The following is a 24,191-nucleotide window of genomic DNA, read 5'->3' on the forward strand; positions in this document are numbered from 1 at the left end:
TAGACTGGACTGAAGTCCTGGTTTGGGGCGGCGAGAGTGAGTCACTGGTGCACATGATGGCAGGGCGAAGGAATCTTTCAGGGAAGGTCCTCCAGTGGCAGTTAAGGGCAGAACTCTGATTATTCTGTGGATGTCTCCCTTGGAGTGCGTACCAGAGGCATCTCAGTCTTAAGTTTTGCTCCCAACTTTAAAAAAAAGTGATGAGCTCCTCTTTCAAAATTATTTTGAACAAATTAGACAAAGTTAAAATAAATTGCAACACTTTTTTTTCTATCCCCCAAGCCCCTCTTTCACTCTCTCTTCCTCACTCACTCACTCACTCACTGACCCACCCACATGCTCAGATGATACTGAGTAGCATGTAGAACCGGTAAGCCTTAGGCAGGGAGAGAGAGAGAGAGAGAGAGAGAGAGAGAGAGAGAGAGAGAGAGAGAGAGAGAGAGAGAGAGAGAGAGAGAGAGAGAGAGAGAGAGAGAGAGAGAGAGAGAGGGAGGAAGTGGGAGCGCCGTCTCGTGGGGTGATTAGGTAGGGGGGCATTTCCACAGCTAGATTTATGGCACACAGCTGTTGAGTGGCTGACAGACAGACAGACAGCCGAGGAGCTCCACTATCACTGCTACTGCTGCCTCAGCCTCGCACACACACAGTCCTGCTTGCCATTTCAACAGAGAAGCCACTGCTGTGCTTCAGCACACAAAAAGGTAAGTAAAGGTGCTTTTTTGTTGTTGTCTGCTGTCATTGTTGGTTTTTCATTGTTAGGCTCCTTGTGACTTGTCTTTCCTCATGCCTTTAACTCTAGGTACGTACAGTTGGTGAAAACTGAAAAGTGTTCTACTGTCTAAACTTTGACCTACTGTACTGGATCAGCTTGTCTGTGCGTGGTGGTATATTGTATTGGCTGACTGAGCTGGTATTTTTCTTTCACATGTGCCGTGGTTAAGTGTAGTTTTATCACCTTCTCGCACTGAAAGATAGTTTTGGACTTATAGGGAAGCGTTTTGGCTGTTAACAGTTTTGACCATAAATGGTCGACAATATTGCCATACAAAAATAACTTGAGAGAATGTGAGAATCTCAGTAATGATTTATTACAGTGTATAATGCTCATGCTGGTGTCAGGCTGGTCATTAGTTAGTTATGCTCATGCATTATACTGTGTGTGTGTGTGTGTGTGTGTGTGTGTGTGTGTGTGTGTGTGTGTGTGTGTGTGTGTGTGTGTGTGTGTGTGTGTGTGTGTGTGTGTGTGTGTGTGTGTGTGTGTGTGTATGGGGGGGGGGGGTGGTCTTTATATTTAGTCTACCATGTTATGACCTATTTTTAGACATGGAAGCATTACAGCACGGTGGAGACATGAAGGCTGCAGCTCACCACCAGACAGAGACAGAGACAATTATGAGAGACCGTATATATGCTCTTGCTTTGCTTTCAATCTATCAACCTCTGAGCTCCTAAGAGTATCGTCCCCCACCTGCCCATCAGTATTAAATAGGTGACTGTCCCCTGGCTAGCAATTTGTACAAGTCATTTTAAAACTTTTTAGTAGGATCGGTGTTCTCCAATAGGTTCTTGCTGGGATTCAGGTCGAGCTGTCTCTCGGAGGGAAGGCTGGAATCTCAATTACTGCCAAAACCCTGGTGGATTTTTAGGTAAGCAGTAGGCTTCCTCTCTGGTTCTACACGTTCTCATTTAGAGGTCACAGAACAGGCAGGGAGCACTGCTTTTTGGGAGGTTAATTGAGCGGGGCGCCCCAAGATAGATAGCCCTGGTAAAACTGCCAAACTTAATACTCTTTATCTCAGGAGGGGAGAACCATGTAATAATAGGGCTGGAAGGCCTTAGAAATATAAATGTGGTGATCTCTCCGGTGATCAGGTTGCATGATAATAAAACCTTTCAAAGTAGCAGTAGTGAGTTGAGGATTTAACAGGAAGAAGACCGTTACTAGAGCTTTATAGTGTACACAGGCCAACTGAAATATATTGTGCATTTATGTCCATATACTGTATCCCCTAGACCAGGGGTCTTCAACCTTTTCAGGCCAAGGACCCCTTAGCTGAGAGAGAGATGAAGCAGGGACCCCCTCTATATTGTATAAAATTTTGTTTCAGATTAACTTTTTTTTTTACTTGGTCTGCTCTTTTTTCCCTAGTCTACACCATACCTCTTTGCCAAAAATAGCAGATCTACAAGCTCACAACGCCTCGCGCTGCGAGGCGTTGTGAGCTTGTAGATCTGCTATTTTTGGCTAAAGTTCTCCTCAAAAAAGGGATGATAGGGTTCAAGTGGTTAATGCGAAAAAATAAATCATATCACACAAAAAGTGGTCGGACCCCGTGTAGTAACGCTGAGGACCCCTTAGGGTCCCCCCCTAAGGTCTCTTGCAATGGGGATAGCAGCTGAAGAATAACATTAACTACAGTAGTTATAATCTCGAACACAAAAAAATAACACTGAAGACTGAAACAACAACAATACTGTTCTGTTAAAGTTGGAAAAGGGCAGACAGTAGACAGTATTTTGGATCATGAGTGCCATATGTTGAAGATTCCTTCCTGCACACTCCAGTAGCAGCGAGGCTGTTTAAAAGAATGTTTATTTGGGTTGCTATGGAGGACTTGGTCTGTGGCCGGGGCTGCTACACTGAAACCGGAGCCGCAGGGAGAAGCCTTCACACATAGCCACCTCCCGGAAGGCAACGCTCTCTCAATTCAATTCATTTCAATTCATTTCATTTGAGTTTATTTCAGTTTGATTCAATTCAATTCAATTCAATTCAATTCATTCAATTCAATTGAATTCAGTCTGTGTGTGTGTGTGTGTGTGTGTGTGTGTGTGTGTGTGTGTGTGTGTGTGTGTGTGAGTGTGAGTGTGTGTGTGCGCGCTGCGTGTGTGCGTGCATGCACACACACACACACACACACACACACACACACACACACACACACACACACACACACACACACACACACACACACACACACACACACACACACACACATGCACGCTCATGTGAGCATGTGTGTGTAAGTACCTGGACAGTGCTACAACAACAACAACTTCACCATCTCTGTCTATCTCTCCCTCCCTCCATGCCTTACTGGTGATGAAATAAATGAGAGGTTTTTAGTTTCCTCATTTAAATTAATTGAAGTTGGTTGGAGAACAATTTCATTAACACCATAATGAGCAAATTCAAAGCTTTTTCACCTTGGTTCTTCATTTAACCCAATGTGCTGATCACAGCGCACATGCACAAAATGATCTGTGCATTGGTTGCTAATGGAGATGATTATGGTGAATAGGCTATGTTCACATGGACACTGATTAAACCACTGGAGCGCTCCAGTGGAAAAACAACCCAGCCGGAAATGTGTTTGAAAAACTGCCTGTGGCCGTGACTATGGAGTTATTGGCAGAGTTGTGTCACTTTACTGCCACTTGGTAAATAGAAGTTAGAATTTGTCGCTTGCAGAACTTCAATCCATTGTTAGGCCTATCATGCCTTGCTCTTACAAGTCTGATTATGGAATATAAATGAGCAGAGATACAGGGAAATTTATAATCGTCCAGCTTAACAAGGTGCCTCACCCTCCCACCTCACTCCCCTTCCCACTTTTAGGGGTGCTATTAGGTAGGTGAAGCTCTTTGGGGCAACATTAATGTGTTTGTTGGCAAAATAAAGGCTATTCATCACGTCTGGTCTCGCGACAGATCCTGTGGAGAAGCAGGCTTTGTTGGAGAGATTATAGGCTACTTAAGATCCTTGTATGCCAACACACTCATTCGCCGTGTTTACTGGGAACCGCAGGGAACGAGCTGTTTGTGTCCACAGAAACGTTTGTCATCATCAGCATCCCCATCCTCTCCGAAACTCATTCTCATGAACCCTAGAGAGACCCAGCAGTGTTTACTTTGATCCATTATTCCAGAAGGCGGTTGGGGAAAGACATAGCTAGTTGAGCAAGGGAAATATTTACTTTCATTAATCATTTTAAAGTAGCTGAGGCCTGCACCTTCTGTGAGTTATATAGCAGAAAGTTGATCTACAGAATCAATAGGCCTATTATAGTCAGGTCGCTGTAAAGCTCACCCTTTTCTGGTAGAATCATCATGGTGAAATCACTGAGGGATAGTCCGGTTGGATCAACATCTGTTAACGTCAAGGAGGAATTACTGTTGGGCGTGAGGAGTGAGTCAAGTGACTCTCTTTAAACATGACAAACGCCATGTTTACATGCCGTTAAGATGCAACATCTGCCCCCTTATTTAAATCTGCATGCCAAGGGCCACACTGGAGCCTCATCCGCTTGTCAGGTGTGAATCACGGCATTGCGACGACAGGCACTTTTGCTTAAGATATACTTTTACCATCAAGTAGAAATGTGGTGGTAAAGTATGTTATGAGAACAACAAGCGCCTTTGAGAGCCTGACAGAGTTTGGCAAATATTTTGTTTACTTGGTATCCTGATGTTTCTGTGATTCATCAGATGCTGTCATGTTGTCAACGTTTGTCTCTCTCAAGATTCGTATATCGCTTAAGGCCTGGTTGAAAAGGAAAGAAGAATTTGGAGTGCATAGTATTTTGTTGAGGCATAAAAATCTACCAAGTACCAACTGGGGAACATTTTCTTCCGGCCCCGTCGTGGTACTGGTAGTAGCTTTCACAGCCGTGGACTATTATTAATGATTATTAGTCAATAGAAAGTGATGGCTGCGACCCAGTGGAGCTGAAAAGCACAGAATGCGCCTCATACACTCAGCTCACACACACACACACACACACACACACACACACACACACACACACACACACACACACACACACACACACACACACACACACACACACACACACACACACACACACACACACACACACACACACACCACCAGTCTATCAGATGAGCAGACCCCGCAGGGCAGGCTTTATATTCCTGCGACGAAGTGGTTCAATTTCCCTCTTATGAAATGAATAGAGACATCTGGGGCGTTGGTTGGGGCTGGTGTTATGCCTTGTGATTCAATGTGGTTTGAATTGTGCCGTGGTGCTTCATGTTCTTGTTTTGTTTCGGCATTGATAGCATAGCTATGTCAGAAAGCAGTGGTGTAAAGTAACTAACTACATTTACTCAAGTACTGCACTTAAGTACAATTTGTGACGTAGTTTTACTTTACTGGAGTATTTCCAATTTTCAGTCCTCTCAGAGACAAATATTATACTTTTACTCCACTACAATTATTTGAAATATTTAGTTACTATTTACTTTTTAGATTTTGATTATTATTACGAAGCATACATTAACCACTTCAGCCCTATATACATTTCGGCCATTTGAAAATAGCCAATCTAAAAGCTCACAATGTGAGCTTGTAGATCTGCTATTTTCAAAAGATTTGTATACATTTGAAAACTTGTGAAATGGGACATTCTGCATAATGAGTACTTTTACTTTTGGTATTTTAAGTACATTTTGATACCAATACTTTTGTACTTTTCCTCAAGTATATTTTGAATTCCAGACTTTTACTTGTAACATTATAGTATATAGTATAGCATATACAGTAGCATTATAGAGTATTTCAATTTAGCAGTATTGATACTTTTACTTAAGTAAAAAATGTGAGTACTTTTTCCACCACTGAATATAAGTAGCATTCTGCCTCCAGCTACGTTTGTGCAGTTTCTGGAAATTCACTCAACTTTTCCATTGGTGCTCGGGCCAGATATGCACTAGAACCGTGCATGAGCTCATGAATGACGTACTATTATAAAGTGCATGAAAAAGGCTGTGTATTGAAGTGATACGTTGGCCATTTGAATATAATGTAGGTCCTACAGCTTGTGTCAATGATCACTCAATTGTCAACTGTTACATTGCATTATGTTTCCCTATTAATTAAATGTTGCTTACCAATACCAATTTGTTGACTAAACATTACAGTACTTACATTACCTTCTTAGTGGTTTATTGTGCTGCTAGTCTTTTGACTGTCAGTGGTGCAAAGTAACTAAGTACATTTACTCAAGTACTGTACTTAAGTAACATTTTTAGTTACTTTTTACTTTACTAGAGCATTTCCAATTTTCTATACTTTTACTTCTACTCCACTACATCTCAGAGGCAAATATTATACTTTTACTCCACTGCAATTATTTGAAAACTTTAGTTACTAGTTACTTTGCAGACATAAATTACTATATTATCAAACAAACATGAACCACTTTATCCCTATTTTATACATCATAACACGTCGCATCACGACGCGTTGTGAGCTTGTAGATTGGCTATTTTCAAACATTAATACTTTTACTTTTGGTACCTTAAGTATATTTTGAGGCCAATACTTTTGTACTTTTACTCAAGTAACATTTTGAACACAGGCCTTTTACTTGTAACAGAGTATTTTTATATTGTGGTATTGCTACTTTTACTTAAGTAAAATATCTGAGTACTTCTTCCACCACTGCGAGATTAGCTGTTCACAATAATGCAATATGGATAGAAGGTTTCTGCCCGACAGCAACATAGCCTGTCAGGGACGTGCACAGATAGACTCTAGGTGGTGCTAGAGCACCTGCCCTTTGCCCTCTTGACCAGAAGTGGGAAGTGCCCTTTTTGAAAAAAAAAGTTTTTTTGTTTCAGTTTACAGCAGGGGTCTTCAACAGGGGGTCCAGGACCCCTAGGGGGTCCTCAGAGTTACTACAGGGGGTCCGCCAAATCTTTATGTGATATGATTTTTCTTTTTACCATAACCACTCGAAACCTAGCATCCCTTTTCTGAGGAGAACTTTAGCCAAAAATAGCAGATCTACAAGCTCACAACGCCTCGCGCTGCGAGGCGTTGTGGGCTGCGAGGCGTTGTGGGCTTGTAGATCGGCTATTTTTGGCAAAGAGGTATAGGTGTAGAGGGAAAAAAGAGCAGACCAAGTCAACAAAAACAGTATAATTTACTTGAGCACCTGCCCCTCAAAATGTCTGTGCACGCCACTGTAGCCTGTGGTATTATATGGCTATAATCTCCATTATGTCTCAGCCTACATGTCTATCTCCCTGTCTAACAGATGGTGCGGGAGCAGTATGTCACCACCACCCAGGACAGCGGCGTCCCCAGGCAGGTGCCCGACCATGTCTACAAGATTGGCATCTATGGCTGGAGGAAGCGCTGCCTGTACCTGTTCGTCCTCCTGCTCGTCACCATCCTGGTCGTCAACTTCGCCCTCACCATCTGGATCCTGAGGGTCATGTGGTTCAACACGGTACGTGGGAACCCCGCGGCGCCGCTCACCGTTTACTCTGTGTTGCTTTTCTTTCTTTCTTTCATTCGTTCTTTCTTTCTTTCTTTCTTTCTTTCTTAATAAGCTCACCCATGCCAGCAATTTTTGTGTTTTATAACCTTTTCAAGTAGTCAATGTTTATCTCCAGTATGATCGATCCCCTGATGGTTGCTAATCACTGAAAATAGCATGTCTGGACCAAAAATACATAGTAACAAAAAAGAAGTACACAGGAGCCGAGATACAGCATTTTTAAGTAATAAGTTAACCAGGAAGTGAATGGAGCAGCAAATCTTCGGATCGCGTTATCTCTGGTTCTGTGTGAAAAAACAAAAACAAAAAGATTGGCCATGTGGCCATGTGGACCAAGTACCAATTGACTCAAAAATGTGTCCATGGCAGTAAAAGAGTTTTTTTTTTAAATGAAGGATTTACTTATTTTTTGCCTATAATGACATTCAGGAAATAGGTACGAAGAGTGGCTAATTTCTTCTTTCCTCTCTCTCTCTCTCTCTCTCTCTCTCTCTCTCTCTCTCTCTCTCTCTCTCTCTCTCTCTCTCTCTCTCTCTCTCTCTCTCTCTCTCTCTCTCTCTCTCTCTCTTTCTTTTTTCATGAGAAGCCATAATATACATGTTTGTCGCAGACGCTGCACAGTAGTGTTTGCAACCATGCATTTGAATTTTAAGAGGATGGTGGAATGCAACCGTGTTATAACTGCACTAAGCATTTCAGTCGTCTCAGCAAATATAGCTATTTTGCATGTTGTTCTCATGCATGTCTTGGTTGATCTACTGATTTCTGTCTTTCTAAATGATGGATGTGTTTGTTATTGCCTGTTATAGTGCTGATTCCTTGTCCTGGGGCCAGATGGCAACTGTGGATTTATGCAGATCGCAGCTAGATATATAGATTCATAACAACTACACACATGCAAAATCTCTCTCTCTCTCGCATGCACGCACGCACACACTGCTGCCACCAAAAAAACATCACGCTCAAACCATGGCTGTGTTTATATAGCACGCATGCTCGCATCCCTAGAGGCTATAGATTGCTACACGTTTCTCAGAGTTGCCAATTTGTGAACCCTGCTGTGGAGGTCTGATGATAAAAAACGCTATTCCTGACCTCCTGGCTAGCAGTACTTTTAGAATGAAGCCCCCCGGAGAGGCTTTTGTTCTGCACACCTTTCACATTGCAATGTTTGAGCTTTATTCTTTAGGGGCAATGTCAGGCAGTGTTGATTTTGACAGCACATTTTGATTTAGTCTGAAAGTCATAGTCTTTTGAATACAATTCCATTTAGTTTTAGTCATATTTTAGTCATCTGAAATGTTGTAGTTTTTGTCTAGTTTTAGTCGACTAAATATCATAAGATATCGACTAAAATGTGTTTTGGCGGTGCCTTGATGGCGCAAACATAAATGGCAAACATAAAATGACTTGTCTTAGTTCTACTGGATCCCTTCTCCACTCCCAAACATTTTAGTCTAGTTTTTATTTGTTGACGAAATTGTCAATATATTTAGTCTTAGTTTTAGTCATCATAGCTTAGTTTTTATTTAGTTTTTGTCAGTGAAAAAAGGTAGTCCACCGATATTTTTCGTCATAGTTTTAGTCGACGAAATCAACACTGATGTTTCCCTTTCCCTTTCATGTGCTTGTAACCTTAAAAACAAGTCTTATCTGTTCTTTGTCTTATCGTTTTTTTTGCTGCCATTCCAGGAAGGAATGGGACTTCTGCAAGTACATTCAGATGGGGTAAAGTTAGATGGCGAGTCTGAGTTCCTTTTGCCTCTGTACGCCCAAGAGATCCACTCCAGGAAGGTAAGATAAACAGTACATTCAAATTTATTTAGTCGTTATGACAATTCCCAATTCCCCCATATAGTCCCTGTCACTGACTGTCAACAGTCTCCTCCGATACACGTGACATCACCAGCCACTTCTTTTGACATGACAGCAGTGGTGGAAAAAGTACTCAAATTGTTTACTGAAGTAAAAGTATCAATACTGCAGTGTAGAAATACTCTATTACAAATAAAAGTATTGGTATAAAAATGTACTTAAAGTACCAAAAGTAAAAGTACTCATGGTGCAGAATGTCCTATTTCGCAAAGTTCAACATTTGTAAAAATCTTTTCACAAGCTCACAATGCGCCGCATAGCGACCCATTGTGAGCTTGTAGACCGGCTATTTTCAAATGGCAGAAATATATATAGGGCTGAAGTGGTTAATGTATGTTTTGTGATAATAATCTAAATCTACAAAGTAACTAGTAATTAAAGCTGTCAAATAATTGTAGTGGGGTAAAAGTACAATATTTGTCTCTGAGATGTAGTGGAGTAGAAGTAAAACTACTGAAAATGGGAAATACTCCAGTAAAGGAAAAAAATCCTCAAAAGTGTACTTAAGTACAGTACTTAAGTAAATGTTCTTAGCTACTTTATACCACTGCATGACAGTGACGAGTTTCACAGAGAGGACCACCACTCTTTTTAAAATGCCCCCCCCCCCCCTTACATCAATTACAGTTTATTATACATTTAAATTGCCTTGAAATTGAATTGATAAAATCTTCATGAATGGCGTCATATCCAGTCTATAAACGAATTATTCAAAATGAATAATTGCTTTATCATGTGCATACTGCATAGTATAGTTCTACTTGTTGGACCAACTGCAATGAGAGTGAGTTACCCCTCAGCCCTGACAGCCACATCCACTATTATTATTCATCCACTTGTTTTTTTTTTCTTCATTCTCCAACTCCAATTGCTCCCTCGCTTCCCCTCTCCCTCTACTTTCCGCTGCTCCCTCATCTACGCTCCTCTAACCCCTCTAGCACAAGCTAAAAGTCAATTTATAAAGCTGAATTAAGTAGTCAGACAGTCTAAACATAATGTTGACTCACTGTCAAGGGAGCCCGAGATAAAAGCTGATTGTTTGTTGAATCCATGCAGGGCTACACCCCATGTTCAGACCTCTTCCTCATTACGCTGAAACATTCCATTAACTGGAATATTTCTTGACACAGCTTTGTAGAATTAAGCCAAGAAACTTTTACGAAAAAGAATAGGGACTTGGCAGTGACTCTGTGCTGTGCACATGGCGATGCAGCAAGCTCCCTATTAACCTCCTGGATATTTGTGGTGGAAAAATAGTTTATGACAAGCCGGCTAGCAGCAGATGGGAACACTTTGCTGCAGTTGTTTACATGTTAGGGGTTTTTCTTGCTCATAGCAGCGGTTTCCCTTAACCCTTATTTTTGCCTTTACAGGCCTCGTTAAGGAAGCAATGTATTCTCCATTTATGGACTGACACTTTCACTATAATGTGTTCTATGCGTTATGACAAGATTCAGGATTTACTGTGTCATCTGACTAGATCTGAAGAATGAAGTTGTCTTCTTGAGTCACATTTCTTTTTGCAAGGCTTCTTTTAAACGGAGTATCTTATAGACTCTTTAGAGTACTGAATATATAAACAGACAAGATAGTAGATAGTGAAACTGTCTCTGTTATACTAAACACCTTAGCGACAGATGGGCTCTTTGGTTCTCGGGGATGGTGTTCCTTTTTTGTTTTAGTTTTTTTTTAACATAGGACATTAGTAGAAGGTTATACTGTGCTTTTATATTCCAGGATGACTCACTTCTAGTAAACGCATCTGACAATGTCTACCTCAACGCCCGCAATGAGAATGGTGATGTCACAGACAGAATAGCTGTAGGTAAGAGGCTCACACACACACGCTCGCATACATACGCACGCACGCACGCACGCACGCACGCACGGACACGTACGGACACGTACGGACACGCACACACACACAGATATTTACCCAATCTTAATAAAGACTTGAGATACATCGAGATTTAGCCTTCGTTGAGGATGTAGGAAATAATAATATTAAAAAAAAACTCTGCGCTTTTATGTATTTACTTTCTTTGAAGGAGAAATATTCTCCAATCTCGGCTTGCCTCCCGTCTGCAACGTGATTATACTCACACACACACACGCGCGTGCACACACACACACACACACACACACACACACACACACACACACACACACACACACACACACAACAGAGTGAGAGACACAGAGAGCGAGAGAAAGGGGGGGTCTGTTAAAAATGCAACATTCAACTGATTTATGAGGGCAACAGCAAAGTCACTCATAGACATGTCCTCCAGCAGGTTCCCGCATCCAATATTAACAGTGACATCCATTCAAAATCTCTCAGATTCTCATTTAAAATCCATTCCGTCCAACATGCCGCCTCTCTTAGCCATCAGCTCCACATTGTTCTCTATTATACACAGCGCCTGGGGTCTATGGAAGCTACTATTTGCTCGCCTTTAATGGCAACCCAGTGGGGTGCGTAGAGGACTTTGTTATCATTTAAAGGCCAACAAATGACCAAACTAATTACACTGTGTCACAGAGACACCATGCATCTTCAAATGATCATTAAGCCATAACCCCCCCCTCCCCCTTTTCCCGTCCATATAGCCCACTGACTCTGAATACAACCACATACGTAGTTGGCCTATTTTTCATCTGAAGTTATTGCCTTGATGTTCATCTATCGTCACCTTCCTAAACTAAAGTCATTGTTTGAGGAAAACGATATCTTTGCCATCAGCTCCTCATGACACTGGCCACCTCTGGTAAAATCTCCTATCTCCTAATTAAAAAGGATCATGCTGTTACCTCCTCTTTTAGTATAATGGCCTATCTCCGTATTGTGACTTGGGCCAAAATAGGCATTGTTTTTGGCCTAAGTCACATTGTTTTATGACTTACTGTAGGCCAAGAAAATGGCCTAAGTCTAGAGTAAATCAGTAAATCATTTGGCCTATAAGTCAGGTTTAATCCTATTTAAACCTATTTAAATCTCTTATGTTACATACAGTAACTGACAGACAGTGTTATTTTTATGTCAATAGTCATACTTTCTTATAGACATTTTGGGTGAAATGATTAAGAAATATCATATAGTTTTGTTTTGGATCAGTTTTTAGTTTTTTTCTGAAAAAAAATAAATACTTAGGCCATTAGTTTAGGAAGGTGACGCTATATTAATCAATCAATGTATTTATTTAGCGCATTCCCTATGTTAAAATGGTGTGATTTACTTAAAAGTAAGATGAAGTGCATACAAAATAAAAATGGAAGCCAGGATATAAATTATTTTAGGCTCTGTTTTGTTTTAAAAAACTAAATGTTTGAAACATGATTTCAGTCACACAGCCACAGTACCAGGTATGTTCTGTAGCATATGCCTCAAAATGTAATTGCATACCTGAGCTTTGACAGTCTACATCTATATTAAATAGATTAATATAAAAAAAAATACTGTCTGCGTGATAGTACAAATTTGACTTTTAACAGCAATTCATCCAAAATTATTTTGAGATAATAGTGGTAGATTTCAATGCTGCTTTCTAATGTCTTCTACTGTTGTTATTGTTGTAGAACCAGACAAGGTACAGGGCCATGCACAGAGTCTGGATATGAGAACCCTTGATGGCAACATGCTGTTCAGAGCAGATGGTAAAGAGGCTGAGGTCGGACCAGGCAAGCTGCGAGTCACAGGTACACGACTGCACTAATATGTAAAACTGTCTGGTTTAACAGATGTGCCCATGATATGAATTAAAAATCACACCCTGTGTGAAGGTAGCGGCGCCTTTGATACATTTTGTCATCGATATGTGTTTATAATGTGTTTATAGCCATGTGTCACGTGAAGCTTGACCAATCACTTTGTTGACGGGTCTGACCAATCAGAACGTTGACGGGTCTGACCAATCAGAACATTGACGGTGAACGCGGACAAAGTCAGGTATAGAGCAGGCTAGCGCCGCTAAAAATGACGGGTCTGACCAATCAGAACGTTGACGGGTCTGACCAATCAGAACGTTGACGGACCTGACCAATCAGAACCTTGGCGAGCCTGACCAATCAGAACGTTGACAGACCTGACCAATCAGAACGTTGACGGAAAAGCCAGGTATAGCGCCGCTAAAAATGTAGAATCAGTCATGAGGGATTTTCAATTGCTCTGCTTTTAATGTCACTGTATCCATGGGGACTGTGTGAGAAACCTGACTTTTCCAGTATAATATTTGTGAAATCTGAGTCGAAATCTAGTAACGAGTCTTATAACAGATTTTGTTTTTTAAGTCAATGTGCCTCCGTTGTTTTCTGTCCTCTGTCTCGGTGTCTTTCGCTGTCCAGTTTGTGTATTGATGATGGGTCATTGGCCTGGCACTGTGAGAGCTAATTAGTGGCCAGGACCGTGTCAGTTGATAGCCTCATTATGTCTGGGGTCATTTCAAGCTACACCAAACCAACAGAGAGTGGAGCAAAGGGAGCTCATTGCTAAAGTAAACAACAATTACTGTTAACAGAAATGAAAATAGCCAAAGCTAGATCTGCTATTTTTGGCTAATGTTCTCCCCAGAATATGGATGCTGGTGTTTAAGTGGTCATGACATTGAAGTTATATACAGTATTTCCAAGGACTGTCACCAAGGTACATTTTTCTTTATAACCACTTAATAGCAGATCTACAAGCTCATAGCGCGGCTATGAGCTTGTATATCTGCTATTTTTCGATAGCCCAAAGAAATCTAAAATAACACAGATGCGTTCCCGGATTGAATTGGTGTCCAGTTCCCCAGGGTTCTATATTTTGTCCACTCCTTTTTTTGGCTCTACACTGGTGTTTCTCAACGGGGGCGGTACAGCCCCCCCAGGGCCCATACAGTACAGAGAAGTCAATTAAGACTGCAGTCAAATGAGACGTGGTTTCTAAATTGTGTGTAGTTGCACGTTGTTTTTTATTGGGATGACGATGGAAGCTTGGATAGATTTGTAAGTGTTGAATGGGATTTGTAAAGGTGCATGTCTGTAAAGGCTACCAAAGCCTAATTGAATTTATACTCTGTTGTGTCATGGTCAGTGTCATGGGAGTCTTCCATGATACTGATTCTGCACTCTGGATCATGCTCCAAACGTTTAAAATGTGTGGATAGAACTATATGGATAGAACTTCGTATATACATTCTTGATATTACAAATTAATTTGTAATACCAACAAATGGAGGTCTGAACCGAACCTTTGGATTTGGAGAATCATTACACCCAAGGCGCTGACACATTAAAAGCATAATAGTGACAGGGTGTTCCGTTTGATTTTAATGTAAAATCGAATTCGACAGGCATTATCATGGGCACCTATACAAGCGCATAGCCTTGTTGAGAACCTTTCAAACACTGCTCTGCTCTTGCGTTCCTTATACATCAAATCTCTTCGCCCCAGAATAGTGGGTGCTGGGGGTCAATGCCAGTGGTGGAAAAAGTACTCAAATTTTTTACTTAAGTAAATGTATCGATACTGCAACGTAGAAACTTTGTTACAAGTAAAAGTCAGTAATCAAAATGTACTTGAGTAAAAGTACAAAAGTATTGGTATCAAAATATACTTAAAGAGTAAAAGTACTCATTATGCAGAATGTCCCAGATGAAAAAAATGTATAAGAATCTTTTCAAAATAGCAGATGTTACAAGCTCACAATGCGTTGCATCGCGACGCAGTCTCTCTCACCAATGACACATTCGGAAATAACATTTGGTTCTGAAATAACATTTGGCTCGGAAATAGCATTTGGTTTTGAAATAGCATTTGGTTGCTATAAGATAACTGCCCAAACAATTGCATTATTGTCACATTTTGTACCAAACCAGTTCATTTGGGACAACATGTCTGATTGGGGAGGCCCGTATCTGCCAGGGCTAAGGTTGGAGTAATGGTTAGGGTTAGACTCTAACTATTACATATATACCTTAACCTTAACAGATATATGCCTAACTCTAACCGTTAGAGTTAAGCATATATCTGTTAAGGTTAAGGTTAGAGTAAGGGGATATGGAATAAATGTAAGCTGTTGCAGTGTCCCTGAACGTTCACAAAACCTGTGTGTGTGTGTGTGTGTGTGTGTGTGTGTGTGTGCGTGCGTGCGTGCGTGCGTGTGTGTTGTCATCAGGAGCTGAAGGAGCACTGTTCCAGCACTCCGTAGAGGTGCCTCTAATATCAGGCAGAACAGATGAATTGCTGTGAGTACTGAAAGCATAATGTAATCTACTGCAAAGTATATTACAATGTACTGTCATTTGGAGGATAGCGTATAGGCCCTACTATACCATTTTTGATTTATATTTTCTGCTCCAGCAAATCATCCCTGGTGATAACAAAGCAATCTTGCTTTTGCTTTTCCAATACAGCTAACATGTGTTTAGTACGTTAGTGTTAAATAAATAAAAATCTCAAGGCTTAAAGACCCTGTAAACAGGAAGTAGGCCTATAAAGAGTATTATGTATTCACATGTTGTCAGACCACAGAATGATATGTTATAAACCACCCAGCCAAATTAGAATGATTAAGAAAATGTGTTAAGTATATAAAAAATGGTTTTAAAGTCATGAAAAATAAATTTCTTTAGTGGGGGAGTCCACTGAAGGCAGTGAAATAATGATGTTAGCCAGAAGATGACGATGCACTCTAGGGTATAGCATCAGAAGACTGGAATATTACCTGGGGTGTACCATGGCATAATTCGTAACTACACCAGTCTTCTGCCATCAGTGATTCTGATGACATCACTGAAACTCACCTGAGCGTGTCAACCATAGACTCAGACTGTAAAAAAGAATCGACAAAGCGACGCCATTGGTTTCTACAGACCGTAAATGAAGCCGATTGTTGAGGAATTTCAAATCCGCCATCTTTCAATATCGCGTCATATCGCGTTATATCCTGTGCAATGCAACCAGACCATTATTGGTTGGGTAGCTTGTCAATCAAAAGCTGGGGCGGGGAATGCTATTGGTTTGATGCCCGGGTGTATTTCCGGTAGGAGACACAAAGAATCTACTTTGTGTCTCCTACCGGATACATTAGCCGGTAGGAGACAGGAATCAAATTATTAGCTTAGGAATGCGACAAAAACACAAATAAATCCATGGATTCAAGGCTTCATGGGGTGTGCAATTGATAGAAAATAAGTCATTTTTTGGGTGAACTACTCCTTTAAACTAGCGACTGGAAGCATATAGTATTTATGACAATGTTTATTAAGGTAAGAAAATCAAGTCTAAAGTTTGTCAAAAACCCATCCACTTGCATTAAGATAAATTCTTTCTGACACCAGCAGGGGTAAAACAACGAAACTACAGGCCATTCATATGAACTGTCACTTGAACTCTCTTCCTATATCGATTCAATTTCAAAGCAGGAAGCTGTACCCTTGGTGTCAACAGGTGTATAGACCAGAATAACTGCTCTCAGCAGGAAATGCCCAAATAAGGCATTTCCTGTTTACAGGGTTCACTTCCTCTCCTTCATATATGTTACAGTAAAAAAAAAAACACGCCCGGTCTCTTTCACGCCACTATTTTCAACACAAATGCCTGTTCGTTGCTGGGTCGTAACCCTGTTTTGAAAAGCAGTTTATAAATAAAGTGCATTATAATGATCTAATTGTTCTTTTATTAGGCTGGAATGCCCCACCCGTGCTCTCAGTATGGAGGGCCCTAAAGGAGTTGTGATCACCGCTTTGAATGGGAACATCGATGTTGCCTCCAACATGGACATTTTATTGCAGAGCACCAAGGATGGAGTAAGTATTATTTCATTTGTTTATACTTCCTATTTAGAGCATCAATCTACAGTATATATTAATCTTCTATCTATCTATCTATCTATCTATCTATCTATCTATCTATCTATCTATCTATCTATCTATCTATCTATCTATCTATCTATCTATCTAGTGTCATGATAGTGAGAAGCCATGAGGACAAGAAATTGGCCTTCCCAGTAGTGTTGATTTTGACAGCAAATTTTGATTTCGTTTTAGTCATAGTCTTTTGAATAAAATTCGACGCATTGTGAGCTTGTAGATCGGCTATTTTCAGAGCGCAACACTAACAATTTAATCTAGTTTTTATTTGTTGACGAAATTGTCAATATATTTAGTTTAGTTTTAGTCATCGTAGCTTAGTTTTTATTTTGTTTTTATTTCGATTTTGTCAGTGAAAAAAGGTAGTTGACGAACATTTTTCGTCATAGTTTTAGTCGACGAAATCAACAGCCTTTCACCTGTGTGACAGTCGTCTATCTGTGTGCCAGGAAATCAAGTCCCTGGGCCACATTTTTACTGACAATCTCCAGGATGATAGAGATATCTCTAGGCAGTGCCGCATACTTTATGCCCAGGCCAATATGCTGCTTCGCAGGTTCAGTGTGTGCTCAGGTCCTGTCAAGTGTGCACTTTTTAAAGCATTCTGCTCTCCCATGTATACAGCTTTCCTGTAGTGCACATACAAGAAAGGTCACATGTGGAGGCTTAAGGTGGCCTACAATGATGCCCTGAGGATACTACTTAAGGTCCCTAGATGGCATAGCGCCAGTCACCTGTTTGTAACATGTGGAATCCACACTTGTGAGGCTCTCGACTTAAGGCACTCTATGTATGGATTCATGTCTCGCCTGGATGAGTCCCAGAACAGTATTATTGAGGATATAGTCAATCCTGGGAAGAGCTGTCCCCGGTACACGTCCATGCTACGTAAACACTGGAGAGTCAGCCCCTACGTATGCTTATGTGCCATTTTTTAAAATGTTTTTATTTATTTGTTGTATGTACAATGTATCTATCTATCAATAAGTATCATGTCACATGATACTGACCTCATGTCAGTATAATTTCACAGGGCTGTCATCCCTGTGACAGGGCCTGTCATCCCCTGTCAGCACTGTGTGACAGGGATGTTCCCTGTGACAGGGCTGGTAACATGTTACCATGGTAACTGACAGGGTGTGTAACAGGGCAGCCCTGTCATTCAGTGCTATGAGAGGGGCCTGATGTGATGTGACAGGGCCTGACATCCATATACAATTCTACTTATAATAATCATACACTAACAGTCCAGTTTAACGTAAAAGCTTGATATTGGGAAATCAATGGAATTCTAAATTATATCAGCAATACAATACACAATAAAAATAAAGCTTACATTTTAATTGGGTGTGGGAGGGACCTGGATATTTGATAGGGGGCACTGCCCCCCCCAGTCTGTCTGTCTGTCTGTCTGTCTGTCTGTCTGTCTGTCTGTCTGTCTATCTACAGTATCTATAGTATAAATGATGTTATTCTTTCTTCATTTGATGCTACGGAGCTAATCACCTTATCTGTGTATCACACCTTTCCTAGCATGTGCACGATGACACACTGTGCGTCTCACATGGGGAATGACAGAGAGCACATTTATTTCATGTATAGTTCTATTCAGTTCAGTATGATTAAAATGTCCTCATGGTACTGTATATTTGAGCAGTGTACAAGGGTCAGTGTAGGTTATAGCCCAGTGGTATTCAACTAGATTAGGCAGGGGGCCACAATTGTAAAATAACTTGAAGTCGAGGGCCACAAGACCGTGTCCGTGGTTAATGTATGGCCGTTTGTTGTGTGCTATAGGACACAACAATGGCCATATTATGTCTATTATTGTAACTTATTAGGGCCTGCTTCATACTGCATTTATGCCTTCTGATGTTTGATTGGATCATTTATGTTCCAGTTCTTTATAATGCACAGGCTTTGATGTGGATATTGAGAAAATAGGAAGTAGATATTTCAGTGTGTTCTGTGCAAGGGTCCCTGGCATAGAAGCATATCTTTGTGAGAAAAGTGGTGGAGGCAGGCTGCCAAGGTGAAAGTGTTTACATGTTTGTATGAAGAAAAGTTGTTAACATTATGTTTTTGAGCACCCGGCTGATAAGAGCACAAGCTTTTATGATGTATTTCAAGAACCATCAGTTGAGAGTGTCAGAGTGACGCATAAAAATCCACTCAAAAGCTAATGGATGCAGAAGGAGAATTCTTTCTTTGGTGTAATGGATGACAGCCACTCAAAACTCAGAAATAGCTACAAATGGGTGGCATATGGTGTATGAAATGCATTCAAAGCTCACCTAATCACCGAATTCTAGTACATGATGTGCTACTGAAATGTAGCGATGTGGCATTTGTCAAGCTACCCAGGTAGGTGAAAAAAACTGATGAACTACTTGAAAGCTACATTATTCTAAAAGTAGTGAGAAGTAGACAACATTTCTAGCATAACAAATTAACCCTTTAACCAACCAGTTACACATTTCTTAATGGTTTGCGGTTAAATGGTTAACCATGACCATTTTGTTAATATTTGTTGTCACAGTCCCCAACTTGTATAACTGTGGCCCCCTGCCTAATCTAGACGTGCTACTACAACACGCCGCACAGCAGATCTACAGTAGTAGCTACATTAGGAAATACATACTCACCAAAGATTACATTTTCCCACATTTGGGTTCTTGTATGTACTGTAGTACTGGTGGATGTTAATTTAGGACCCTGAGTGAGTCACAAACATTCCTCCATTCTAAACAGTAGCCTATACATTTTATTCTTATCGGTTAATGGTTGCTTAACCATTATCAAGCTTCAGTTAATGGTTATGAAAAACCTTAAAAATGGTCAGTCTGTACAACCAACCATAATTTTTAATTGGAATATAGAATGTGTTCCAGGGGCCACAAGAAAGCTCCAATGGGGCCGTATTTGGACCGCGGGCCGGCAGTTGAATATCACTGCTATAGCCTCTACAACTATAAATAGTGTAGTTTGAACATACACCTATAGAATATTGAATAAATCGCCTCACAGCTAGAAGGTCCTGGGTTCGATTCCCGCCAGGGACGCTGTGGGCGCTGGGGGCGTGTCTTCTCCTCCGCGTCATCAGCGCCCATACCCAGGGTGGGGTTGGCGAAAGGGCCTACTCTGTGTGGAGTTTGCATGTTCTCCCCGTGTCTCCTAGGGTAGTTAATACCCTCACAAAAACATGTAGTAATCCTGGTCGCTATACCGCCTCCCCCATGACAGCCGGGGCGCCTGATGGAGGGGAAGGGAACTGGTTGGAATAACGTGTTCCTTCCACGCGCTACGTCCAACCAGGGAAACTCCCCCCTGTCAGGTGACAAGAAGGTCAGTTGGCTCTCATGCACTGAAGGAAGCATGAGCTCGGCCCTGGCCTCCCTGGCTGTGGGGGACCGGTGTAGCGCTGGTGTAGGGCTGGTGTAGCGCCCAGGATCACTTAGGAAATTGGCACCGGGTGAAAAAAATGGGTTACAAAAATCGTGGGATAAAAAATATTTAAAAAAAAAGAATATTGAATAAATAACTAGAGTGGTGTACATAGTCTACTGTTGAGAAAATATCTTGCAAATCTTGAAAATATCTTGCACTTTCATGTGTGGTACGATGTAGTCCCTATAAAGTTGTCAGTGCATCTCTACGCCCCTTATCACCAACACAGCTCCGTACATTTCTTCTGTTTTGTGATTCAAAGGACAACCGAATCTGCCCTTTAAAATGTCTTCATGTGTTCCACTGTGTAGTTGGTGTTGGACACCCAGATGCTGAAACTGCCAAACCTGCCCAAGAGTGAAGGAGAGGTGTCTGGCAACGCTCAGGGTCTGTACGAGGTGTGCGTCTGTCCCAGTGGCAGGGTCGTGGTGTCCAAGGCTGGACTCCAGTCCACTTGCAGCGGAAGCCAGGATTGCTAGATAAGACTCTGACAACAGAACAGATTACTGCCACTGTCAAACATCCCCGGAGCAAAGTCTTCTGGGAAGCAAGAGAAAGCACAACTCTTTATATCTGGAGCCAGGAGTCTGCCAAAGGAGTCTCAGCACTAAAATCATATTCCTTTTATATACCATGAATGGATGGATCGAAGATGATCACAGTGCTAAGATGCTTCTGGCAAAAGAAAAAGGCCTGTAGAAAACCAGCCAGCTGTCTGTCCATAACTACTTGGGGTGATATGGGATTGTCTCAGAATGTTCACACTCAAAATCACAAGTACAAATCTGATTTATTTAGCAGACATTTCACCCTGCAAGGCTTCTTTAGTGTCACTGTTCAGTAAAAGGAAAGAGCCTGGTGGGTGGTATTGTAATTGGCTGTAAGAAAAAATATAATATCAAAATAATAATAATAATAATAATAAAAAAGTATTAATAATAATGATAAAGATATGTAGCATCATATTGGTCAGGGGGATCTAAGGGATATTTTATGTACAAATGACATACATACTGTACAAGTACAAGCACAATATACTGTATAAGTGGCAGGTGTCATGTCATGTGGCAGGAGTCAGGTCATAGTAAATCAGTGTTAAGGCAAATGGGCTACCTGGAGAGCATACATTTAGAGGAAGGACAGTAGTGGTTGACAGACCTCCTTTAGACCACGGGAGGGGGTCTACAGGTAAAGATACAGAGAGTCTTGAGGTCACCACCTATTTATCCATCCTGACCTGAAGTGCAGCTTTAACCTTTTCAATCCGGGAACGCATCTGTGTCATATTAAGATTCATTTGGCTATTCAAAAATAGCAGATCTACAAGCTCATAGCGCGTCACCGAGTGCCGCGCTATGAGCTTCTGATCTGCTATTTTTTTTTAATCGTGAAAATGTGCGCAAATCATTGAATATATAAAGCGAACCTTTTTAACTCTAATCCTTGCTCCTGGGGGGTCCCTGGAACAACATATTTTGAGATGGGGGTCGGCGGCCAAATATGCATAATTTTACTATTTGACTGAATCATGTTGGAAATGAGTAGCTAGTGGATTCCTCCTGTATTGGAGGACTTTCCAGAGGTTCTGTTTTTGTACACAGTATTATGGCTGGGCAATGAGGAGCTGGTTACCAGCTTACATCCTATGCAATATCATTTTGAGGTGCAATAATTAAACTATACATATATCAAGGGCTTCGGTTAATCAGCAAAATGTCCAGAGTTAAACTGGACCTTAAAAAGAAGGGAATGTGTGTTGTATTTTGTCTTTTCTGTAAATTTAGTCAAAGTCTATAGTTATGACCTTCTGTTGCCAAGCCCTCGATATGTAGTATTTTTATTTGAGGTGTAATATGTTTTGCATATATTGGGGAGAAAAGCATGATAAGAAATATTAGTAAAGAGTAAACCCAGTCCAGAATCACATTAGAGACTGCTTTTGTTATGTTTTGTCCAAGATCCAGATACAACACATAATCTGTATCAGGTGTTCGAATTTATAGCATCTCACAACATATTGGATGCTATGCCACCCGCTCTATAGCGACAGTATTACGATTGCAGTGTTTCAAATAAATTCCTTTAGGGATAAACGATTGTAGTTTTTCATGTTTTTGAATTTGTTTCTGTCACCCTGCTTTATTTTCTAGCCTGCCTGCTCAAGTCAGGATTTACGTTTGTTACAGGTCACTGCTTACAAGTGTCAAAGGACAGTCAGGACCGTTTACTTTCTGTCTCCTACTTTACAGCTATATCTATCAAGCATTAAAAGATTATGGAGAATAGTTTGTAACTATCGATCAGTATGAATTGGCTTTCTTGGTAGTTGAGGCTGTAAAATATAGTAGTCTGCCTGTTAAATGTACTATAAAGTTCATGATTTAAAGTGACTATTATTATATATCTTGTTTTGAGTCCATGTGAGTGCTTTCCCCCAGAAAACGTATTAACGTGTAAACATTTTCATTTGTCTCACTGTCCTTTGTGTTATGTTACTGATAGTGTTGAAAAGTTGCCGTTTTTAATTTTTCAACTCAGGATTTGGTATATTTTGATACGATGTTGAATGCTGTGTATTTATTCATTTTACATGTTTGAATAAACAGTTTTAAGTTATTTTGAGTCGTAGATTTATCTATCTACAATCAGTTAAAACATTTCAGATTTGAAGCTTTGCATGTTTTGCATTAACCCAATAAGACCTGGAACGCATCTGTGTCATTTTTAGATTTTAGCAAAATAAAGTTAAACAAAAAAGCAGATCTACAAGCTCATAGCGCGGCACCGAGCCGCGCTTCGAGCTTGTAGATCTGCTATTTTTGAAAAATTGTGAAAATGTGTGCAAATCTTTCAAAGCAAACATTTTTAACTCAAATCTTTGCTTTTGGGGGGGTCCCTGGAACAACATATTTTTAGATGGGGGTCCGCAGCCAAATACATATAATTTTTGGGGTTCTTGCCAATTATGAAAAAGTTTGAGAACCACTGATATAGAAACATACGTTTTTTTTTAGAAAACTGTTGGGATTTAGAAGACATTTGTAGAATCGGCTTCAGGGGCCTGTTCCTCGAAAGGTGAATTAAAATAAGCCTGGCCTTAAGCCAAATCCAGGCTTGACAAAGTCGGGTCCATATAGCCTCGTTTATTCCGTTCCACGAACGCCAAGCCAGGCTGAGAAGGAGCGACGCAATAACCCCACATTTGCAAGACCACTTTGGTAGAGGTTTGGGTTATGTAGTTACCTTGCCATCATGATGTAACTCCAAAGGTGGACAAGAAATAAAAAATAATTTCTCCATTGACTAGAAATTGATCATTTAAAATATGCTCCTCATTGACTTACATTCAGTGAAGAGGCTCTTTTAAACCCGTAACTAATAATTTATATATATATATATATATATATATATATATATATATATATATATATATATATATATATATATATATATATATATATATATATATATATATATATATATATATAATATATATTTATATATATATATTAGGGCCCCCCATGAGAAAGATTTATATTCAATACTTAAAAAGAATATATGGTAGCACTTTACAATAATGACCCGTTATAAAGCATTTATAAACGTTTATAAGTAGTTTGTAGACTATTAACAAATCATTAACAACCTGTTTGTTGACATTCGTAAATGATTACTAAAACCTTTATAACTACAGTTACAAATCATTTGTAA

General features: G+C 40.4%; 1 protein-coding gene across 2 annotated transcripts; it reads left to right on the forward strand.

The window, feature by feature from the left end:
* Nucleotides 1-490: 490 nt before the first annotated feature.
* On the forward strand, nucleotides 491-23,096 carry sgcg (sarcoglycan, gamma). 2 transcript variants are annotated; one of them, XM_084065586.1, is made up of 8 exons: nucleotides 491-701; nucleotides 7,065-7,259; nucleotides 9,003-9,104; nucleotides 10,923-11,010; nucleotides 12,762-12,881; nucleotides 15,338-15,407; nucleotides 16,847-16,970; nucleotides 20,792-23,096. In XM_084065586.1, exons 2-8 carry the CDS (start codon nucleotides 7,065-7,067, stop codon nucleotides 20,957-20,959), a joined length of 867 nt encoding a protein of 288 aa, XP_083921712.1. In that variant the 5' UTR covers nucleotides 491-701; the 3' UTR covers nucleotides 20,960-23,096. The 2 variants fall into 2 exon arrangements, with proteins under 2 accessions (XP_083921712.1, XP_083921713.1); XM_084065587.1 differs by lacking the exon at nucleotides 491-701 and adding an exon at nucleotides 1,551-1,646.
* Nucleotides 23,097-24,191: the final 1,095 nt, after the last annotated feature.

Source organism: Gymnoscopelus microlampas (genome assembly GCF_963454915.1).
Source record: "Gymnoscopelus microlampas genome assembly, chromosome: 8".
NCBI classification, from domain to species: Eukaryota; Metazoa; Chordata; class Actinopteri; order Myctophiformes; family Myctophidae; genus Gymnoscopelus; species Gymnoscopelus microlampas.